Source organism: Ochlerotatus camptorhynchus, unplaced genomic scaffold (assembly GCF_037179485.1).
Source record: "Ochlerotatus camptorhynchus isolate MF236.1 unplaced genomic scaffold, CSIRO-AGI_Acam_v1.1 ptg000112l, whole genome shotgun sequence".
NCBI lineage: Eukaryota > Metazoa > Arthropoda > Insecta > Diptera > Culicidae > Ochlerotatus > Ochlerotatus camptorhynchus.
The window spans coordinates 1699480-1717949 of record NW_027040602.1 but is presented as its reverse complement, the minus strand read 5'-3'; the positions used below and the strand labels follow the sequence as shown (position 1 = coordinate 1717949).

Here is an 18470-nt window from a genome sequence, read left to right as displayed (position 1 = left end):
TTTTCGTATCAATAAGTGCAACACAGACTAAATGAACCTATTGCTGATTTATTGCATAACATTATGCTTCTGTGGAAGGATTTGCTTCGCTAAAAAGCCGTGTTCCGAAGGACCTCCTGTTGAAAAGGTAAACCTCTGATATACAAAGCATGCTGTGATCAATCTAGTGATTTTAAATTTCGCCAGAACCCTTCGGAATGTTGCGATACGCCTTCTGTGATTGACCCGCCGATAATGATGAATTGCTTCCAGAAATGGGGCGAACAAACAAAACGGCAATCGAAAATAGACGGAATTCCACGAGGATGTGTAAGCCAATGTCCGTAATTTAGTCCCAGCTAGTAAATTACAAATTTTGAAAACTATTCCAGTGCGTGGCTGAGTGCGCAATGAACGCTACTAAACTACTCTCGAATGGGTTAATCAACCGCGAGAAGGCTCGGAAACTTTTCTTAACACCGGTAAAGGGCAAACCAGAATGGCAACCGATCGTAAGCGCTACGCTGGAGGAATGCTTCCAACAGGCCGACGACAACATGGCGGAAATCGAGGCAGGTGCCAAATTGAAACCTAGTTACAAAGGGGAAAAGATTTGTCATCCCATTTCCGGGAGCATCCTTCGTTGCATGAGCATGAAACTGTTCACCAAATGCCCGTCCGATCTATTTAAAACTGGATCGGATTGTGATCAGTTGAAAGCGTATCACGAAAAGTGCCCTTTGAATTAGATGTTTAGTCAACAGAGTCGCTGCTGTACCTCACAATAAGCACATATGTACCTATGTAGAATAAATGGTTTAGGGATTGCAAATTGAAACTGAAACCAGCAATTCGTCACGCGATGCTACCTCATTTCAAGTTCAACTATCCGGAGACAATCTAATTAAATTACCTTTTGCCGTTATCCACAAAGCGATCGCAATCATCGTTTGAGTTCATATTTCTGAAAATGATATCAGCATACAATACATCCCGTCACTTAATTATGACTCTGGTTGACCGTAACCGCAGCCTACTGCAAATTATATTTATTTTTTCACATGAAATTTTCCGTAGCTGGGCCTACTGTGACGCCGAATGAGTAGTCAACTTTTTCAAAGCCAACTATTTTAGCGTGCAGAGTAAATCAGGTACGAATTTGATGAATGCCATCTAAACCAATGGGAAAACACATAATCTCATAAACTCTGCTACAACTTGTATCATCAAGAACGTCAATCAACCCATTTTCATTACCCGACGACCGTACACATGCAAAGCGATGATTAGCGGGAAAATGCAAATAAATATAGATCCGCACGCGGCGGTAGGGCTCAGTTCAACTTTTTTTTTTATTATTAAACCACGCGTGGAAGCTGTTGTTTCTCAGTTCATCCCGGTCGTGCAAACAAGTTAGGTTTCATCATGAAGTTTGCGTTCGCGGTTGTGATAGCTACGGTAGCGCTGCTACAGGTTGCCGTTTTCGGGGCGGACAATCCTTGCATGAATGGACCCCCGGTTCAGAAGGTACGTGAGGGCAGTGAATTTCGACGGAAGTGAAACAAGAAGCTACCGCTTGACGGGGTACAGACCTGGATCGGATTTTTTCGAAATTTTTGTGGTGTTACAGGCTTCAGAGAATTAAGTAGTTTTTCTAGCAGGGTTGCTTCCACTCACTTGCTATAAAAAAAATATTTACGGAATTTTGAAATCATCAGAAGTTATACGGATATGTTGTACTTGTAATCTAAAAGAAGAAGTTTTAAAGTATGTGTTTGACACACGAAACCTGTCAATTTTGCTTTCAAAGTGTCACAATCAGCGATTTTATGATTCGTGAGCGTTCACTCAGAGTGAGCGCTCGCGAGTCGTAAAATGGCTCATTGTGACTATCTGAAAGCGAATTTGACAGGTTGAATTTGTCAAACACTTGCCTTTCAACCTCTTCTTGTATCTAACAAGTACAAAATATCATTTTAACATCTAATGATTTCAAAATATCGAAAATCATTTTTTTATAGCAAATGAGTGGAAGCAAGCCTGTTTTCTAGTAGTAAAACATCTCACGAAATCCGACGGAATGGCTCGCTATAATCGGGGAGCTTTTGTGCTTTTTTTATATTTTGGGCTTTTAATATGCTTTATTCTGTCTGATCAGATCAATTGAGTCTAGTCCAAGAAATGAGTCATCGATTCGTTTTCAGGATTAACCTAGCTTCTCTTGAGCTTTTTTTAAATAAGGTTTTCAATTATTAAAAAAAATCCATAGTTCTTATCAAAATCATTTGACCATGTTTGTAAAATATTGAAATTTTAAAGAATTGAACTGGTCGAAAACTGTTCAAAGTCTTGAAATCTTGGTAAATTATTGTATAGCTCGGAATTTGTTCTAGTCATCGACATCGGTCCAATCACTCATACGGCCTAATGAAGTTCGAACTATAGCGGCGCCGGTGGTGTAGTGGTAAGCGTGATTACCTCTCACCCCAGCAGACCTGGGTTCAATCCCAGTCGGCGCCCGCAGGGAAGTAAAGCCGTTGGTCTCCCGTTCATGAGTTGATGGGTCGATAGGTAGGGTCCAGGTTTGGGAGCTGCCTCCCTGGCGTTAGTAGCATTGGTGCTCAGCACGGAAAACAAGATCGACGGAAAACAAATCAAGGAAAAAAAAAGAAATTCGAACTATTGGCATTTTTCGGAAAGGCACTACATGTTCTCCATTAAATCCGGATCAACTGCAAATGTGGCCAATTCGCAAAACTGATCATTGAGCGCTAGGGCTAATATTTCAAATCTTCCAAACATCAAGCACTGTGGTTGACAAATACAAGTTGTGGTTGAAAGTCTTTTTAACAAAGAAACCTAACCATAATAATGAAATCTAGCAAATACAAATACAGTTCATTCATATATTAAAGTTATAAAACCATTCAAAATCCTGCAGTTCTATCATATATTTTTATGAATTACCCACTTTCATAAAATTTCAGGTCTTCCACACAGTGCCAGTGTCAAGTTTGATGATATTACGTTAATTAAGATTTATTCAAATTTTCAAGTTGATTCAATGGAAGTGGCTAGAATTAGTGTCAGTTGATCTATTTTGATCAACAATAATTTATTGGATAAGTTAAATAGCGCATTGCAACACTCAAAATAGTTACAAATGTTTAAATCGGGTCCAAATATCCTCTAGGGAATTTAAAGTCTAATCTGATAAGTTTGAAGTGCATGCTAAAATGTACCAATAAATTAATTTTTTAAGGAAAATGTGGTGTTACATACAAACAGAACAGTACATTCTTTAAACAGTTTGGAAAGAGCTTATGAAATTTTCTCTGAAGTTGAAGTTGAAGCTTTAGATTTAAAATATGGGCCACTATCTGCTCATTATCTTCATCGTTGTCACTGTCATTACCATCTTCGTCGTTTAGCAAGTATTGAACTTCCTTAGATTTAGCTGCTGTTTGGATTGCCCTTGACGATTGCTTGAGACATTTGGGTCAGATGGAATGAGCAATCCTCGGAATTTGCCTTGCTTTTTTTGTAAAAAAAATAATACGTATTTGTCGTTTAGGTGGATAGCTTGATTGAGCTTGAGCTTGATTGACCCTCCACGGTTGCTACTCTGTTATTGCCAGATCAGCTGTAATTACACAGAAAACCAATAGACGATGCTTGGGACTAGCAATCATCCTCAATGTGTAAAAACTGGTGATCTTAAATTAGGCAATACCAGCGCCGGCCGCGCCCGAACACAGGTCAAGAAAGGAATGGGAAGGATTGTGTTGACGTGACACTCGCTTTGATGGAAGCCGAGAACACCTCTGCACTTCCACGAGGAATCACTGGGTAAACGATAAGCTGAATTGATGTCCTAACGATCATATAACGCGAAGGAGCTTGGGACTAAACCAACGGTCTTCTGCTCAGTAAGCAAAAACGTTTGCCACTAGGCAGACGAGCACCTTTTTAATCACCGAGTTGCTGTTATTACCATGTAGTCATATTAACAAATAAAACGATTGACGAATCTTGAATGTGGATGGGCCTGAGATTAGACTCATGATGTTCTGCTCAGTAAGCAAAAACGGTTGCTCTAAGGCCACCGAGCCCCTCATATCACATAATACCGTTGCTCAAATTTTTGTATCCATTCAAACCCGGAACCAACGACAACAACGAGTTTCGCAAAATACACGATACACAAGCGATTTTACCATAAATCTCTTTGATATGTAAGGACCTGGGACCACGTTTTTCTGCTCAGTAAGCAGGCCACTGTAACCGACGATCTTTCAAATCCGAAAACTAAAAACTACGAAAAAGTACTTAGGCCTTCATTAAGTTCCACTTTCACGCGACGTTCAATGTTTCAATTTGCTCTTTACGTATTGTTCAGGCTATAAATAGGCCCTTTTCAAAAGTTACCCGAGAATTATGCACAATCGTCGCCTACCTCGCAAAACTGGTTCCAAACGACAACAAAGGCATAAGCAACGATGGATTGTTGAACTTTGCTGGCTGGTGTAGTGCACAGCAAAAAAAAATGTAATATCCATCAAGGTAATTCAATCTGATGTATGAAATAATTATGTAATTGTAATTTTGTAATTTATCAGCACACACCCTGGTCGACCACTGTAACCCAATCTACCGTTAAGCGAGTGTGTACCTACTCGTATTTGTCGTTTAGGATGATATTGTAGAAACTGTAGATCCGATTTCCTCTTCAAAGGATTCTCCGGATAAAATAGCTTCCAAGACCGTTCTTAGTCGGATGATGAGGTCAAGATTGATTCCAGTGATTTGGAATGAAATCTTCAAATCTACAGGTACTCTGAGATTTACAGATAGAATTATAATAATAATCAAGATTTTGTATCATCATAGTAGGCGTAAGTTTCAATTGAAAATTTAAAATCAATCATAATGCCTAGTCACGAGGAGAATCGTGGAAAAGTGCGTGTTCAGTACATGAAAAAATCACAACAGCCTAAACCCAATAATCGAACCCTGTTGACAGCCAAATTTTAACCAGATTACAGTGAAAATAATCGGATTTATCTTAAAATATGGAATAACTTGTGGAAGTTGATATCTTTTCGTGGGTAATTGTATGATAATTGTCTGTTAATCATTCCAATCCAGCGTTTCTCAATCTATGGGTCACGAACTGCCCATCAGTGGGACGCAGAAATTCATTTTTTTATTATTATATGGAATCAAACCTGAGTTGAAATTTACACCTATGTGTAAATGCTTATAGCGGCCCAAATTTAGAATTAATTATAAAGTATCTTAAAAATAAAAAATAATAAAGCTTAATGTTTATATAGTATGGTGAGTTCATGGCATTAAAAGTGATATTTTGTCGAATTGCTGGGTGTTGTGCTTTTCAAGGTGGACATATTTTTTAACATTTAAAAGTTTTAAACCAGATGGTGGCTTTTCCAAGTAAAATTCAACTTCGTTTCTCGTAATCCAAATTCAATTGCAATGTTCCAAGTAAAACGCATTACAAGAAAAAATTGATTGCAATTCACCAAGTAAAATTGAACATCGCCTATCGAGATCCTAATCCTTTTGCGGTTTTCCAAGTAAAATTTGACATAGCTTATCGTAATCTAAATTTGTTTGCACTTTTCCAGATGAAAATATAAAAAAAATGTTTTTCTTTTTGGTCAGGGGCTAAGTAGATGTCAACTACCCGCGACTACCCACAACCACAGGCGTTTTAAGAGTCATTTAGGTGATTCTAGAATCCTGGATTTTCACGTAACTTAACTATAATTTTAACTGTAACAATATTGATGGGTCACGAGATTATGAAATTTCTCAAAGTGAGTCGCAATCAACGTAAGTTTGAGAGCCACTGTTCTAATCTAATAGCTTTCTGTTTCGAACGCGAGCTCTTCAAACAAAATTTTGGCATATATGGATGCCAAAGATCATGCAAAATACGCAAAATATTGATGAAACATCTTAGGGTACGGCCAGGGTAGATGCGATTCACGACGCGACGCGACCAATTCAAAAGAATCTTATTATTTACTATTATTCCTTGCGTGAGTCGCGTCGCGTGTCGCGTCTACCCTGGCCGTACCTTAGCCATTAACTGTCTTTAAATCAGGAGTGCGGCAATTGATTATTCTTGTCTGAAACATGCCTGGACACATCTACAGCTTCAGGCTGTGGAAGTCGTTGTAACCGGTGATATAATGAATTTCTGTTCATAACCACATTGTATTTATCTGACCTTCTTACAATTGATCTCAAAATTATAAACATTAAGGCAGGCGTTACGGTAAATAATGCTACGTATCCATGTGCAAATCCGACTTGAGAAGTAACAGGGGAGTGCCTGGCACAATTGGTTCAATTAGAATAAATGCTGACCTATGGATTAAAGGTGGCGAGAACAAACAAACGGTAGGATAAATCTGATAATTTTCACTGTAAGCTGGTAAAACCAAAAAACTATAAGGGACAGCCCTATGGGGTTGTACGCAATGATTACGTCGGACTACGTGGTCTTATATAATAAATGCTATTTGTTATCTACTGCAGGAACTTGTATTTTGTGTAGGAATAGCTCAAAGTTCTCTCTGTTTATACTCTTTAGTATGACTATCATTGATCTGAAAAGAATCTTTTTATATGAATTTTAGTTGGAACATTGTGTAAATTCAATCAGCGATTCAACCGGTTCAGATGTTACAGGTGAACAGAAATAAGCGGCACGCTGAAAGTAACAAACAGTTTGTTACCAAGTACCAAAATTTTCCGGTCCATGAATAGGTAGTTGTTTCTCCATTTTCTCTGGCGAGCTCGGCTGATCTTCTGCTTCTGGTCGTACACAAAAGCCTTTATTAGAGCAGCAATTTGCTGCTTGCAATTGCATGAACCAGAAATGGCAAGCGGACGACTTCCTCTCGAACGGCGAGTCATAGTTGTCATCTTCAACATCTTGAAGATAATACACACTAAGATTATTTTACAGATTTCTGTAAAATTTTACCGAAATCTCAACAGCTGAACGTTCGGTAAACAATTTTACAGTTTTCCTGTAATTATTTACAGATATCTATGAAAAATTCACAGATATTTAAAAAAAAAATACAGGAAATCTGCGAAACTGCTGTTGATATTTCGGTAAAATTTTACAGATTTCTGTAAAAAATGTATGTGTGTAATGACGATGAAATATGATTCGCCTGAGAGATGATACTACAGGGAAAGCTTGTGATGCAATTCAATAAATAATACGGTACTGGACATCGACCGAAACACTAGATGCTAACGACACCACCCAATGGGAGGAGTTTCGGTCAGCTACTGTATGGACGAAAGCAACAATTAAGGGTATATCAGCTGAAGTTCCTCCTCTTTTTACGGTTTTGTCCCTTGTCAATCGGACATGAAAAATTAATCATTTTTTCGAAAGCGAGAAATTCATGCCCCACCCATTTTGGGTATTTTATCATACACTTCATCTGCTGTGCCTTTCTACACTAAATTAAGCGTTTTATAGAAACAACCGGTAGAATATCAGTGTCGACCCAGTTAAAGTTGGTAAATCTTAGCCTTTAGCAGAAAGGCACTTAACACTTTTTGCGGCGAATTTATGATCCTGTTTCACGTAACGTGTTATCTATGCCTGTTCAGATAAATTAGTACTTTTATTTAATTTCTCCACTGCGCTAAATCAAACGAGTACAAATAAGAATGAATGTCGGTTACGCGCTCGAATAATTGAAAATTCGATAAATATTTAATCGACTAGCTGGAAAAATCCAGAACAACAAACGTATCAATGAATGTGTTTGCCGTCGAGTTATTAACGAAACAGAAAGTCGATGCACAGAATCGATCAAAATCACTTGCACCCCTGCTTCCAGTTTTGATTACAAGATTACAACTCTGGAGAGAATTTTGGGTGGTCGTTGGGGGCGTGTGGTTCTGAATATGGCGATGAGTGTGCAAAATGTTATGCAATTGTATCTTCCCTATTCGCACACACCTGAAGATCGGAGGCAAATGCCACTTCGACTTGTTTCGTCTACTAACAACTCTCTGATGACTGTGTTGGGGAAGCAGCATATGCATGTGCGTAATTGGTGGATTTGTCAGTAATTTCGACGCTTTTGGACAATGCTTGACATTTACAGATTATTTCAATAGTTTCTTATTGAAAATCAACAGTCAGAAGCATTTTTATCGATGGGGGAAATATATTTGAGAGATCGGTGATACAATTATTGAAATTGGTCCAGCGGCAGTTGAGCTATTAACGTTCAAAACCTTTCATAATTTCGTTACATGTTCCATTTTCGGTTTTCAAAAAGTGTACTCCCATATAGAAATCACAGACGTAGTCCTACGTCAAAAATTCTAACTTCAGAATTTGATGAATGGGTATTGGCTGTTTTGCTTTTTTAAAGCACAGAACGCACACTTTAGCACGATTCTCCTTGTAAAGCCTGGTACGCAGCTGAAAAGTAATGACGTTTTTACGTGCTACGGGCAGCGTTGCCAGTGTTCCAGATTTATCTGGATTTTCCAGATTTTTAGTCGTCTTTCCAGATACACAGACAGTCCACGTATATTTCCAGATTTTTTAAATGTGTTCCAGATTTTCCCAGATTTTTTAAACATGTTGCATTAAAAATATCACTGCAATTGATTTACCCTCTAATAAAAAAATAAAAAAAAAACCAAACTTAATACTTCAATTTTTAAAAGCCATCAACGTTGGACATTCTTGGAATTTTAAGGTGATTCTGAAAATAGTTCACAGTTATGTGTGCGGTGAATTCTTTGTGAAATCAAAGGAGAATTTCAAACTAATTCTGAGTAGAATTACATCCATCTTTGTGAGCTTCAGGGTTGTGCGGCATCGCCCATCATTTAGACGTATTGTGAGAGCCACGAAGTGAGGGTTCAATTCAGCTCCAGCCGATGCAAATTTTGGCATCCTGAAAATGTTCCTACTGGTCTCATGGGTGTGGTGTGTTGTCCGTTGTCTAGTGCTAAATATTCAGTCTGTACAACCTCTGGTTTGAGACGGTGTCAATTGTTTTTTTCAAATCTGATGACAATTGCATGGAGATTTCATCAATAAAAGAAATACAATCCGGAAGAGAAATCATAGAAAATTCTTATGATGAAACTTAAGGAGTATGTCGATACGAATCGTGAGAATAATTTCAATGGAATTCTGTCCAATGTTTCTATGGAGCTTAATTTTAATTTAAGACTTTCAAACCCATTTTGGCAAAGTACTTGAGTACTTAGATAATACTGAAAAGGATTTCAAAACAATTCTGACCTTACCTACAGAGCAGTTTAATACTCGGATGAGTCTGAGAAGAGTGTGACAGTCATTCTGAGGAAATTGTTAAGAATATTTTAAGAATTTCACAGAGAAAAATGGACACAAAATTGAGCCAATTCTTGGTAATAATTACCAGTTTGAGGGAGTTGTGGAATTGGAGAGTGATTTATTAGAGATTACAAGAGGTAATGCTAAGAACTCTTAGAATGTTACTGGAAAGTTTAGATATTTTCAAGATTATTTTAGGGGAATATAGAAAAGAAATATGATGGAATTCTAGGATGATTCGAATTGAACTAAAAAAAGCGAAGATACCCTGTGAAGAGTTCCAAGAAAATTCAGACTAACAATAAAATTAATGATCTGGGACGCAGAAAAAATATAAATTCCTGGAATTTAAAATCATTGCAAGATCCAGAGACTTCAAAAATTAAACTTTCAGACTTTCATTTTAGTAATATAATAAAATTATTCTTTGGCATAATGATCATGCGAATAGTGGAGTTACCCGTGGTTTAGGTAAACTGTGTGTGAGTCAGCGGCGCCGGTGGTGTTGTGGTAAGCGTGATTATCTCTCACCCCAGCAGGCCTGGGTTCAATCCCAGTCGGCGCCGCCGGGTTGTTCTGAGGCATAACATCTCCGATCACACCTTTCTTCGGAAGGGAATTAAAGAAGCCGTTGGTCCCCGGTTCATGAGTTGATGGGTCGATAGGTAGGGTCTAGGTGTGGGAGCTGCTTACCTGGCGTCGGTAGCATTGGTGCTTAGCACGGAAAACAAGATCGACGGAAAACAAATCAAGGAAAAAAAACCTGTGTGTGAGTTCCACGATGTTAGGCTTTGATTCCCGCTTCAGTCCGGTGAATTTTGCTTCAAAATAAAATTGCCTACTGGTCTGCTGGGTGTTGTGTACGTCATACAACGTCAAGAATTAAACTGTAGATCTGATCAACCTCAGAGTAATATTAGAATTATTTAGAACTAGTAAAATCTTTAAATTCTGATACTGCATCAAATAGTAAGGACTACATCGACTATTAGTTCAAAAAATCCATCCCATAAAATTTCATTGATTCTTTGCTTCTCATTATTTTTAAAAAGTTACAGTTTAAAAAACAATTAAAACCATATTTTCTGCTTTTTTTTACCCACATTTAACTCAATTTTTGGAATGCTGCGCCAAGGATATTTGAACTTTTTGGGCACACCGTGTCAATACTTTTCAACTTTTGGATGATTTTAGCAATACTAACAAGTTATTTGCTTTATATAATTTATTTAAACATGTAAGGGGCTGTTCATAAACTACGTAGACAGTTAAGGGGGGGGGGGGGGGGGGTGACAATTATTCACGGCCCATACAAATTTTAAATTTTTTGTATGGACAATTGTCTACGCAGGGGGAGGGGGGGTCAAGAATCCAAAAAAAAACTGTCTACGTAGTTTGTGAACAGCCCCTAATTCTAGTACTTTAAATAAATTCCAGATGATCATACTGACCTATTTTTACGGGAGAATGGCTCACCACTTTGATTTCAATAGCATTATGTTAAAAAGAGGATTTTTGGAGCATTCCAGATTTTTCCAGATTTTACATTTTACCTGGTCCAGATTTTTCTGAAAATGATCTGGCAACGCAGGCTACGGGATAGGACACGGAATACTAAATAAATTACTTTTCCTTAGCATTTCTTGACCCAGTAGGCAGTTAAAAAAAATCGGTAAAGGAAAGATCGATTACATAAGTATCGTGATCGACATGATAGGTGGCGCATTCTGAATGCAATTTCACTTTCCTTACGGAATAATGGGTTGATCAATTATTCCGTTAGGAAATTTTAACGTTTGTCGAAAAAATTATGTTTTGGATGCATTTTAACAACATAAAAACTGATAATTGATGATTTTAAAATTAGACCCCCCTATGATTTCAAAATTTAGTAAAAGACACCTCCCTATAGCTGTCAAATTTACTTTTGGGAATATTCCTCAAAAAATACTTTTCCAGGCATACCAGGCATTATGATTTTTGAAATATTGAATTGATGCATACGCCTACTACGCTACCCATAATCGCATATCAGTCCCATCTTTGCTTGATTTCCTATCCATATGGGACTGATGGGATTATGGGCAGTACGTTGATGCAAAATCTGACAAATCTTCAATTTTATAGCCATGAAAACAACGACATAAACAACAGTTATGCCTTGTTCAGACTACAGAGTTATAACATGTTATAGCGCTATCTTGATGGTGGTTTCTGTGTTGCAATTAGTTGACAACCGTTATAACATGTTATAACTCTCCAGTCTGCACAGCGTTTTAGACACACCTAAAGGTCTAAGCGCAATGTCAGCGGAAGCGGAACGGCAGCGGCAGCGGCAGCGAAAAATACCAATCTGAGTCCTACTTGTGAGATAGAAAACTAGCTAGAACCAAATCGACTTCGGTTAGGCACAGGGTTGCTTCCACTCACTTGCTATAAAATAATGATTTTCGGAATTATGAAATCATTAGATGTTACAATGCTATGTTGTACTTGTAAGTAACAAGAAGAGGATGTAAAGTATGTGTTTGACTCATAAAATATGTCAATTTCGCTTTGAGAACGTCACAATCAGCGATCTTATGATCCGTGAGCGTTCACTCAGGGTGAGCACTCGCGAGTCGTAAAATCGCTGATTGTAACGTACTGAAAGCAATATTGACAGATTTTATGTGTCAAACATATATTTCATGACTTCTTCTTGTAACTTACAAGTACTAATTAGCATTGTACTATATGTGAAGCAATTAACAAGTTCATTTTCCGTCCGGATATAAAAATTATTAAAGAAAATCCCAACTTACTTCGGAGTCATAAACACTTCCAAAGTCCTGAGGTGGGTTTACTGATCAGACTTATAATAGGGTTCGAATCATGTCGTAGGCGTTGGACTTACCCTTTTGAAGACTTTTTCTAGACCGGGATCTCAAATTATGTTATTTTGTAATTTTGAAATCTTAAATACTGTCCAAAGTCTCTTAGTTTTGAAAGATTTACCAAATCATCAATCATGAATTTTTGTCTCCGGATTTGCTTTATATTTGAATATTTCTCGCTGAAACTACACGACTAGTTTTCGAGGTTCTTAAATATTAGATCATTTAAATTAATAGATCTCTAAAAATTCTTGGAAAAGAACCTTTATGTTTGCATACGATTTGAAAAGAAATCGTCACGGCTTTCATTTGGCATTTTTAGAGCTTTTGACAGACATGTTGAAATTAGCCGCAATATGGTTTTTTTTTCTAAGAAATTAATTTTGATTCAACTTACCTCCTACCAATTTACAAAAATAAGCACGCTATTTGAAAGCTGAGACATCATAATTTGATATAGGGAAATGGATGTAATGTCGGCCTAAATGCCCCTAATTTGGGCCCATATATGAATTAACATGTTGGCTTGTGGCCTGTGGATCTAAGATTGGGCCCATCGCTAAAAATCTGCTATTTATTAATTTTATCCAAATGAACGCGTCATTGGGTTGGTACTTCTGGATATTTTTGGTCGCTATTGAAAATTTAGTCGATTGCTGAATTTATATATGGACCCAAATTAGGGGCATTACATCCATTTCCCCTATATTGATTTAAATAATCCACGAGTATGCAAACAATACCTTTTTCTTAATCTGTTCAAGCCCCTAGTTAACGAGGAATCCATCGATTCAATGTACTGTAGAATGATTTTTCTATGTTTATATCGAGAACTATCGAAAGAATTGGTTTTTAAAAACCTCGAACAAAAATGACCTGTATCAACGAGAATTGCTCATTTACATGTCGAAATCCACTAATCTATTTTCAAGAATATAGATCTGCAAAGGGCATAATATTTGGAGTTCAGTTTAGAAATCTAAACAGAATCAACGTGGAATTCTCGTCAGGATTTTTTCCAGAAAATTCTGCTTCCCCAAGCATCATCTCAAAACTCATTTTATATTCTTTTCATAATTCATTTGGGTTTCTCCTATTCTACATTGCATTGAGATTTTTCAACGATTCTTTTAGGTTTTTCCTAAAACAATTCTCTTATTAATTCCCTTGAAAACAACGTATTTTGATTCCACAACTACAAACCGTATACCTAAGGGTCAAAAGTTAGTAGTAATCTATATTCCCTAGCAACAGATTTAGTTTTATCATGCTCTTTTAACCTTACTCTTGTAAAACCTCTATAACACTTGTAATGTTACTTGGGATGTTTTTATCATATTAAGCTGGTTAGACAACCGGGAATTTATAATCTTAAATCGATTGTACACCCTGTAATCTGGTCCTAGGTTCATGGTTAAGGTGTCGACTCAATAAAGAAACCCAAATTCCCTGATACTCCCTTATTTTCCAGTAATTTCCAGTAATTTTCAAAAACAAAATTCATGTACAGTGACTACCCGTTTTTGGAAATACGACCTCATCAACTATTACCATCCTGAGATATGTACTAGTAAAGATTGTACTCGAAAAAAAAATGCAACTCTTTCTTTGGTGTATAACTTTTTATTGCTTTTGTAAAAAATGATGAAAAGCTAGTTTAAACTGTAATGTTTACATGTGCAAAATCTCACAATCTACCAAGTGGTTAGTGACAAGTGAGATGGCTTCCAAGCAAGAAGTGCTTCGATAGAAAATTATGGGAGTGGTTGTGGCCAGCGGAACAAAAGCGAAGACAACCGATCCCGTGAACGCAAGGAAGGGGAGGGATTTCAAGCGCAATCCGAACCTTTCGATTCGCGACGTGGCCAAGAAGGTCAATTCTTCCGTCTGGTTCGTCCAGCAGACAATCAAGCGGTCCGGAATCCATGTCTTCAAGGTCAGGAAGACGCCTAACCGGACCGGTAAACAGAATACGATGGCCAAATCCCGCGCCAGGAAGCTGTACCACGAGTGGTTGGCGCAGCCAAAATGCATCGTAATGGACGACGAGACGTACAGTGAATGTAAAGTTGTGCCCGCTCTAGTCCGTCACGCATAAGAGGTACAGCTTTGAGCTTTTGACAAAAGTTTTAGCTTATATCAAACTCTACTAAAGTTACAAAGCTCATTTTACGGAATTCTGTAGATGTAAAAAGATAGAAGCAAATGAATGCAAATGAAAGCACGAAATGAATGTAAATTATTTGCCATGCCTGAGCAACTCAGTATTTCACGTTATATTTTAACAAAGTCTTAAACACCTTTATTATAGAGATTAGTTCGGGCCTCCCTTAGGTCAGCCGGAAAGGCGCAGTTATAAAGTAAGACCATACTAAACGCGATTGGGTTCGATTCCCGATCTGGCCGATTCTTGGGTTGAAAAATTTCTCGACTTCCCTGGGCATAAAGTATGAGTAGTAGGGACGTAATAAAGCCAAAATATGAAGAAGAAAATCTTTGTAAGACCTCACCATTAATTCTAATCCACTCGGCTCAATTTATTCCAATTCAGGTCTTGATTAATCTCCCAACATTCGAGCTCTTACTGTACTGGTTTTTAATGTTTGTAAGGGAATTACAATGAACATTCAGTGTCAACATTTCAAAGGGGCGTAATTTCTTTTGTAAACAATGGGTTTAGCCGTCGATTTCTCGCGAATAAAAGGTCACACATGAAAATTAATAACATCAACAAGCAGAGGAGGAGTTAATTTGGAGGGGTGATCTTTTATTTGCGAGAAATCAACGCCTAAAGCCATTGTTTACAAAAGGAATTACATCCCTTTGAAATATTGACACTGATTTGTTCTCATCATCCAAGCTTTTCGTCATAGTGATTGATTTACGGAAATGTTTGCTATCACTTTTTAATTGAACGTTGAGAAAATTAGTTTCTAATTGAATTCCTCGGCCTCCAGGAACCAAACCGAGGGGGGCGACACATCTAAATCTCAATTCTAGATGCTAAACAAATCTCACACTAGTGAATAAATCTTCGAAAAATCTTCTTTAATTTCTCGCATCTACTTGCATCGCGCTTCATATTTGTGCAGGAAATCTTCAGAATTGTCATCTAACTTCTTTCTATCTACTCAGCGTGCATGCAGCTAACCACAGCAAAACACATTTTTTTTCCTGCATCGTAGATAGAGTAGCCCTCCTCGAACCAAACTCTAAACACATTCTTAAATCAATTCTTATTTTATGACTGAATGTGTAATAGATTGTAAAATGTAGAGCTGTTCCGAACGTTCCGGATCTTCCAGTGAACCCTCACGTAGCCCTCAGCTAAAACCTTCACCTTGTATTGTACGGATGATTGAGTCCCTTTTATGTGCTTTTATATGAAGTTGCCCTGGAAGTTTTATTAGATCTACTCTGAAGACCGTCTATGGATTTGTAAACGATTTTCTGTAATTAAAAATCTATATTTTCCATCAACTATTTAGAATCCAACGGAATGTTGTAACACGCCCATGTTGCTCGACAAGGACATCATGATGGATTGCTACCAGAAGTACGGAGAACAAACTAAGAAGCAGATGAAAATGGAAGGAATTCCACGTGGTTGCGTAAGTTAGCGAACCTTCTTCAGCACATCAAAACGAGATAATTGCAGGTTTTTGCAATATTAAAACGATTAAATGCTCCTTAAACCTTGGAAAAATGGTCTATTATTGCTACTCAGATTTACTGTCCTGCTCGTGATTTTTTTTTCAGTTAATGGAGCGGAGCGATGAGAAAGAAGAAGCTACTCCGATTTACTGTCCTGCCCGTGTTTTTTTAGTCAAGAGCGGAGCGACGGGCAAGCGTCTAGAATGAGCTCCCTTTAGCGGATTCTAAAACAAGATTCTTTAAGAAGCTTCCAGAAGAAGCTTCTATTGGAAGCTCATTCTAGACGCTTGCCCGTCGCTACGCTCTTGTTAGTCAACACGGGTAGGACAGTAAATCTGAGTAGCTACGTAAAGTAAATGAGCATTTTTCCAAAGTGTATGGCCTGTTTACATATATGCAAGTTCACTAGCTCAATCAGCTCAACCAACTAGCACGAATTTCACTTGCTCCTGGAAGCTCATGCTAGTAGATGCTGACGCCCTGTTTACATTATGCTGACTACTTTTAGGCTCTGAACTATTTGGTGGATTATTTTAACTTTTGGTTAAAATTTGACAGATGGAAAGTTATCGATTGACCCTACTATCCGAGCTTGGTTACTTCTGACAGACAAGAAGTTAAAATTTGACAACTTTGGCTGAGTTCTTCTCGAAAACCGGTCGATCGACAGCACAGGGATTTTCGAACATAGAAAATAACTTTCGAAATGTCACTTTTAACCACGAGTTAAATTTAACTCGGCAAATGGTTCACAGCCTTAGTACAATTCTAGTACACTAGCGCTAGCCCACTAGCACAGATCTAAACGTCTTATTATGGGGTGCTAGTTGGTTGATTTGGTCGAGTTAATAAGCTAGCATATATGAAAACACCCCATTATGAGGTGTATACACTTGTGCTTATTCACGTGCAAGGCTCACGCCTGTCATTCGGGAACTCATGGATATTAACATGATGTAAACAGTTTTTCGGTGCCAATCACACAATCTGCTATCTGACACAAACTTGATAGGATTACACCAATTTGGGTTAATCCGCATTATGAACCACAGCACATATGTAAACAGGCCTTAAGAAGCATTTCATCGTTTTAATGTTACTTTTCCATACCTGCCCATCGATACGCTTTATTTTTACTTTCTCATCTTTCATTACTAAAAAAGTGCATCGCCGAGTGTGGCCTCAACGCCACCGGGCTTTACTCAAACGGCATGATCAAACGGGACGACATGACCAAGATGTTTATGGACTCGGTCAAGGATATGCCCATGTGGCAGACTCTGACGCGGGACACCCTGGACGAGTGCTTCAAGATGGCCGAGTCGAAGATGGACGAGATTGAAGCGGGAGCCAAGCTTGAACCGAGTTTCGAGGGGGAGAAGATCTGTCATCCCATTTCCGGAACGATCCTCCGCTGCATGGGAATGAATTTGTTCGCCAAATGCCCGGCTGGAGTTTACAATGAGAGCGATGAATGCAACCAGTTGAAGGAGTACTCCAAGATGTGCCCGATCATGTGAATCGCAGAGGTAGAATGTTAGTAGTGATCAACGATTATGGTGCTGCTAGGAAATTATTTAGCTAAGCTGCGAACCCCATATATTTCTAGATAATAAAATATTTTTTGTTGCTGCAAACTTGCGGTTATCATAAATGAGAATTGATAGAACAAATTTTCATCATACACAATTCCCGTGCTTTACGTGTCTTGCTTTATGATCACGCAGATAATGATACCTACTGCAGAGTCGATTTTGGAGTGTTTCTCAAATGATCATGGGTAACTCTCAACGGGGCAGTACAGTCCGAATTTAAAATCCGTTCCAAACATTAATTTTGGTTACATGTATTCTGTACACAGTATTAACAACCGGTGGTCCCAAGCAAATCGATTAACGTACCCCATTCTAGTCAAAAATCTAGTACTACACAATGTTTGTTTTGATTCGCTATGAAAGTTTGACAGATAAAATTAGGGGTTCGTGGATTTTCCTATGTTTCGAGGGGTGCATCGATTAGTTTGGGACCGAAGATAGTGGCAGAGCTGAGCTAAAAAGTTGAGCACGTTTCTTCGGGACCTACTAGTCTTAGAGTTACCTCTATGGTATTAACTTAGGTTATGTTAGGTTTTCTTTATTAAGGAGGCTTTCAACCTTGGGCTGTTTCACCTCCATCACAGTATTAAGTTTTCCAAAACCGCAAACCTAGTTTTTTATTGACTCATCATTTCAGATTGCAAATAGCAGTCATCATCATACAATCTAAAACGATACATCTGGGTATGAATTTTTAGAAAATGTATCAAAGTAAATTGCAGTTTAAAAGACAACCATATGATTCACACAGTCAAATAAAATTTTCCACATCAATTATCCTATATGAGCCTCGGCATCACGTTGTTTACAATGACATAAATCACGCGAGTCAACCTTCATCGTTGCGTACTAACGACCTACCGGGGCGAAATGATAGGCAATTTACGTATGCTTCCATAGAATACGATCGTAAAAATAACCATAATCATCGACATGTTCTGGAATACTTCCGAACCGCAGTCAACTGTGATGACATTCAGCTGC

At 38.0% G+C, this 18470-nt stretch overlaps 2 protein-coding genes across 2 annotated transcripts; both read left to right on the top strand.

Moving 5' to 3' along the window:
• Positions 1-31: 31 nt before the first annotated feature.
• Positions 32-728, top strand: LOC135699563 (general odorant-binding protein 66-like). Its single transcript, XM_065219836.1, has 3 exons — positions 32-127; positions 187-309; positions 372-728. The coding sequence occupies exons 1-3, from the start codon at positions 32-34 to the stop codon at positions 726-728; spliced, it is 576 nt and encodes a 191-aa protein (XP_065075908.1).
• Positions 729-1361: 633 nt separating this feature from the next.
• Positions 1362-17486, top strand: LOC135699622 (general odorant-binding protein 67-like). The gene is made up of 3 exons (XM_065219930.1): positions 1362-1506; positions 15726-15848; positions 17055-17486. Exons 1-3 carry the CDS (start codon positions 1405-1407, stop codon positions 17409-17411), a joined length of 582 nt encoding a protein of 193 aa, XP_065076002.1. The 5' UTR covers positions 1362-1404; the 3' UTR covers positions 17412-17486.
• Positions 17487-18470: the final 984 nt, after the last annotated feature.

What these genes read in the sequence shown, in the direction of transcription:
- LOC135699622 (XM_065219930.1), top strand. Translation starts at nt 1,405, where the DNA reads ATGAAGTTTGCGTTCGCGGTTGTGATAGCTACGGTAGCGCTGCTACAG. An exon ending in ATGGACCCCCGGTTCAGAAG is followed by an intron (nt 1,507 to 15,725) that starts GTACGTGAGGGC and finishes TCAACTATTTAG; the next exon opens with AATCCAACGGAATGTTGTAA. An exon ending in AAGGAATTCCACGTGGTTGC is followed by an intron (nt 15,849 to 17,054) that starts GTAAGTTAGCGA and finishes TTACTAAAAAAG; the next exon opens with TGCATCGCCGAGTGTGGCCT.
- LOC135699563 (XM_065219836.1), top strand. Translation starts at nt 32, where the DNA reads ATGAACCTATTGCTGATTTATTGCATAACATTATGCTTCTGTGGAAGG. An exon ending in AAGGACCTCCTGTTGAAAAG is followed by an intron (nt 128 to 186) that starts GTAAACCTCTGA and finishes AAATTTCGCCAG; the next exon opens with AACCCTTCGGAATGTTGCGA. An exon ending in ACGGAATTCCACGAGGATGT is followed by an intron (nt 310 to 371) that starts GTAAGCCAATGT and finishes AAACTATTCCAG; the next exon opens with TGCGTGGCTGAGTGCGCAAT.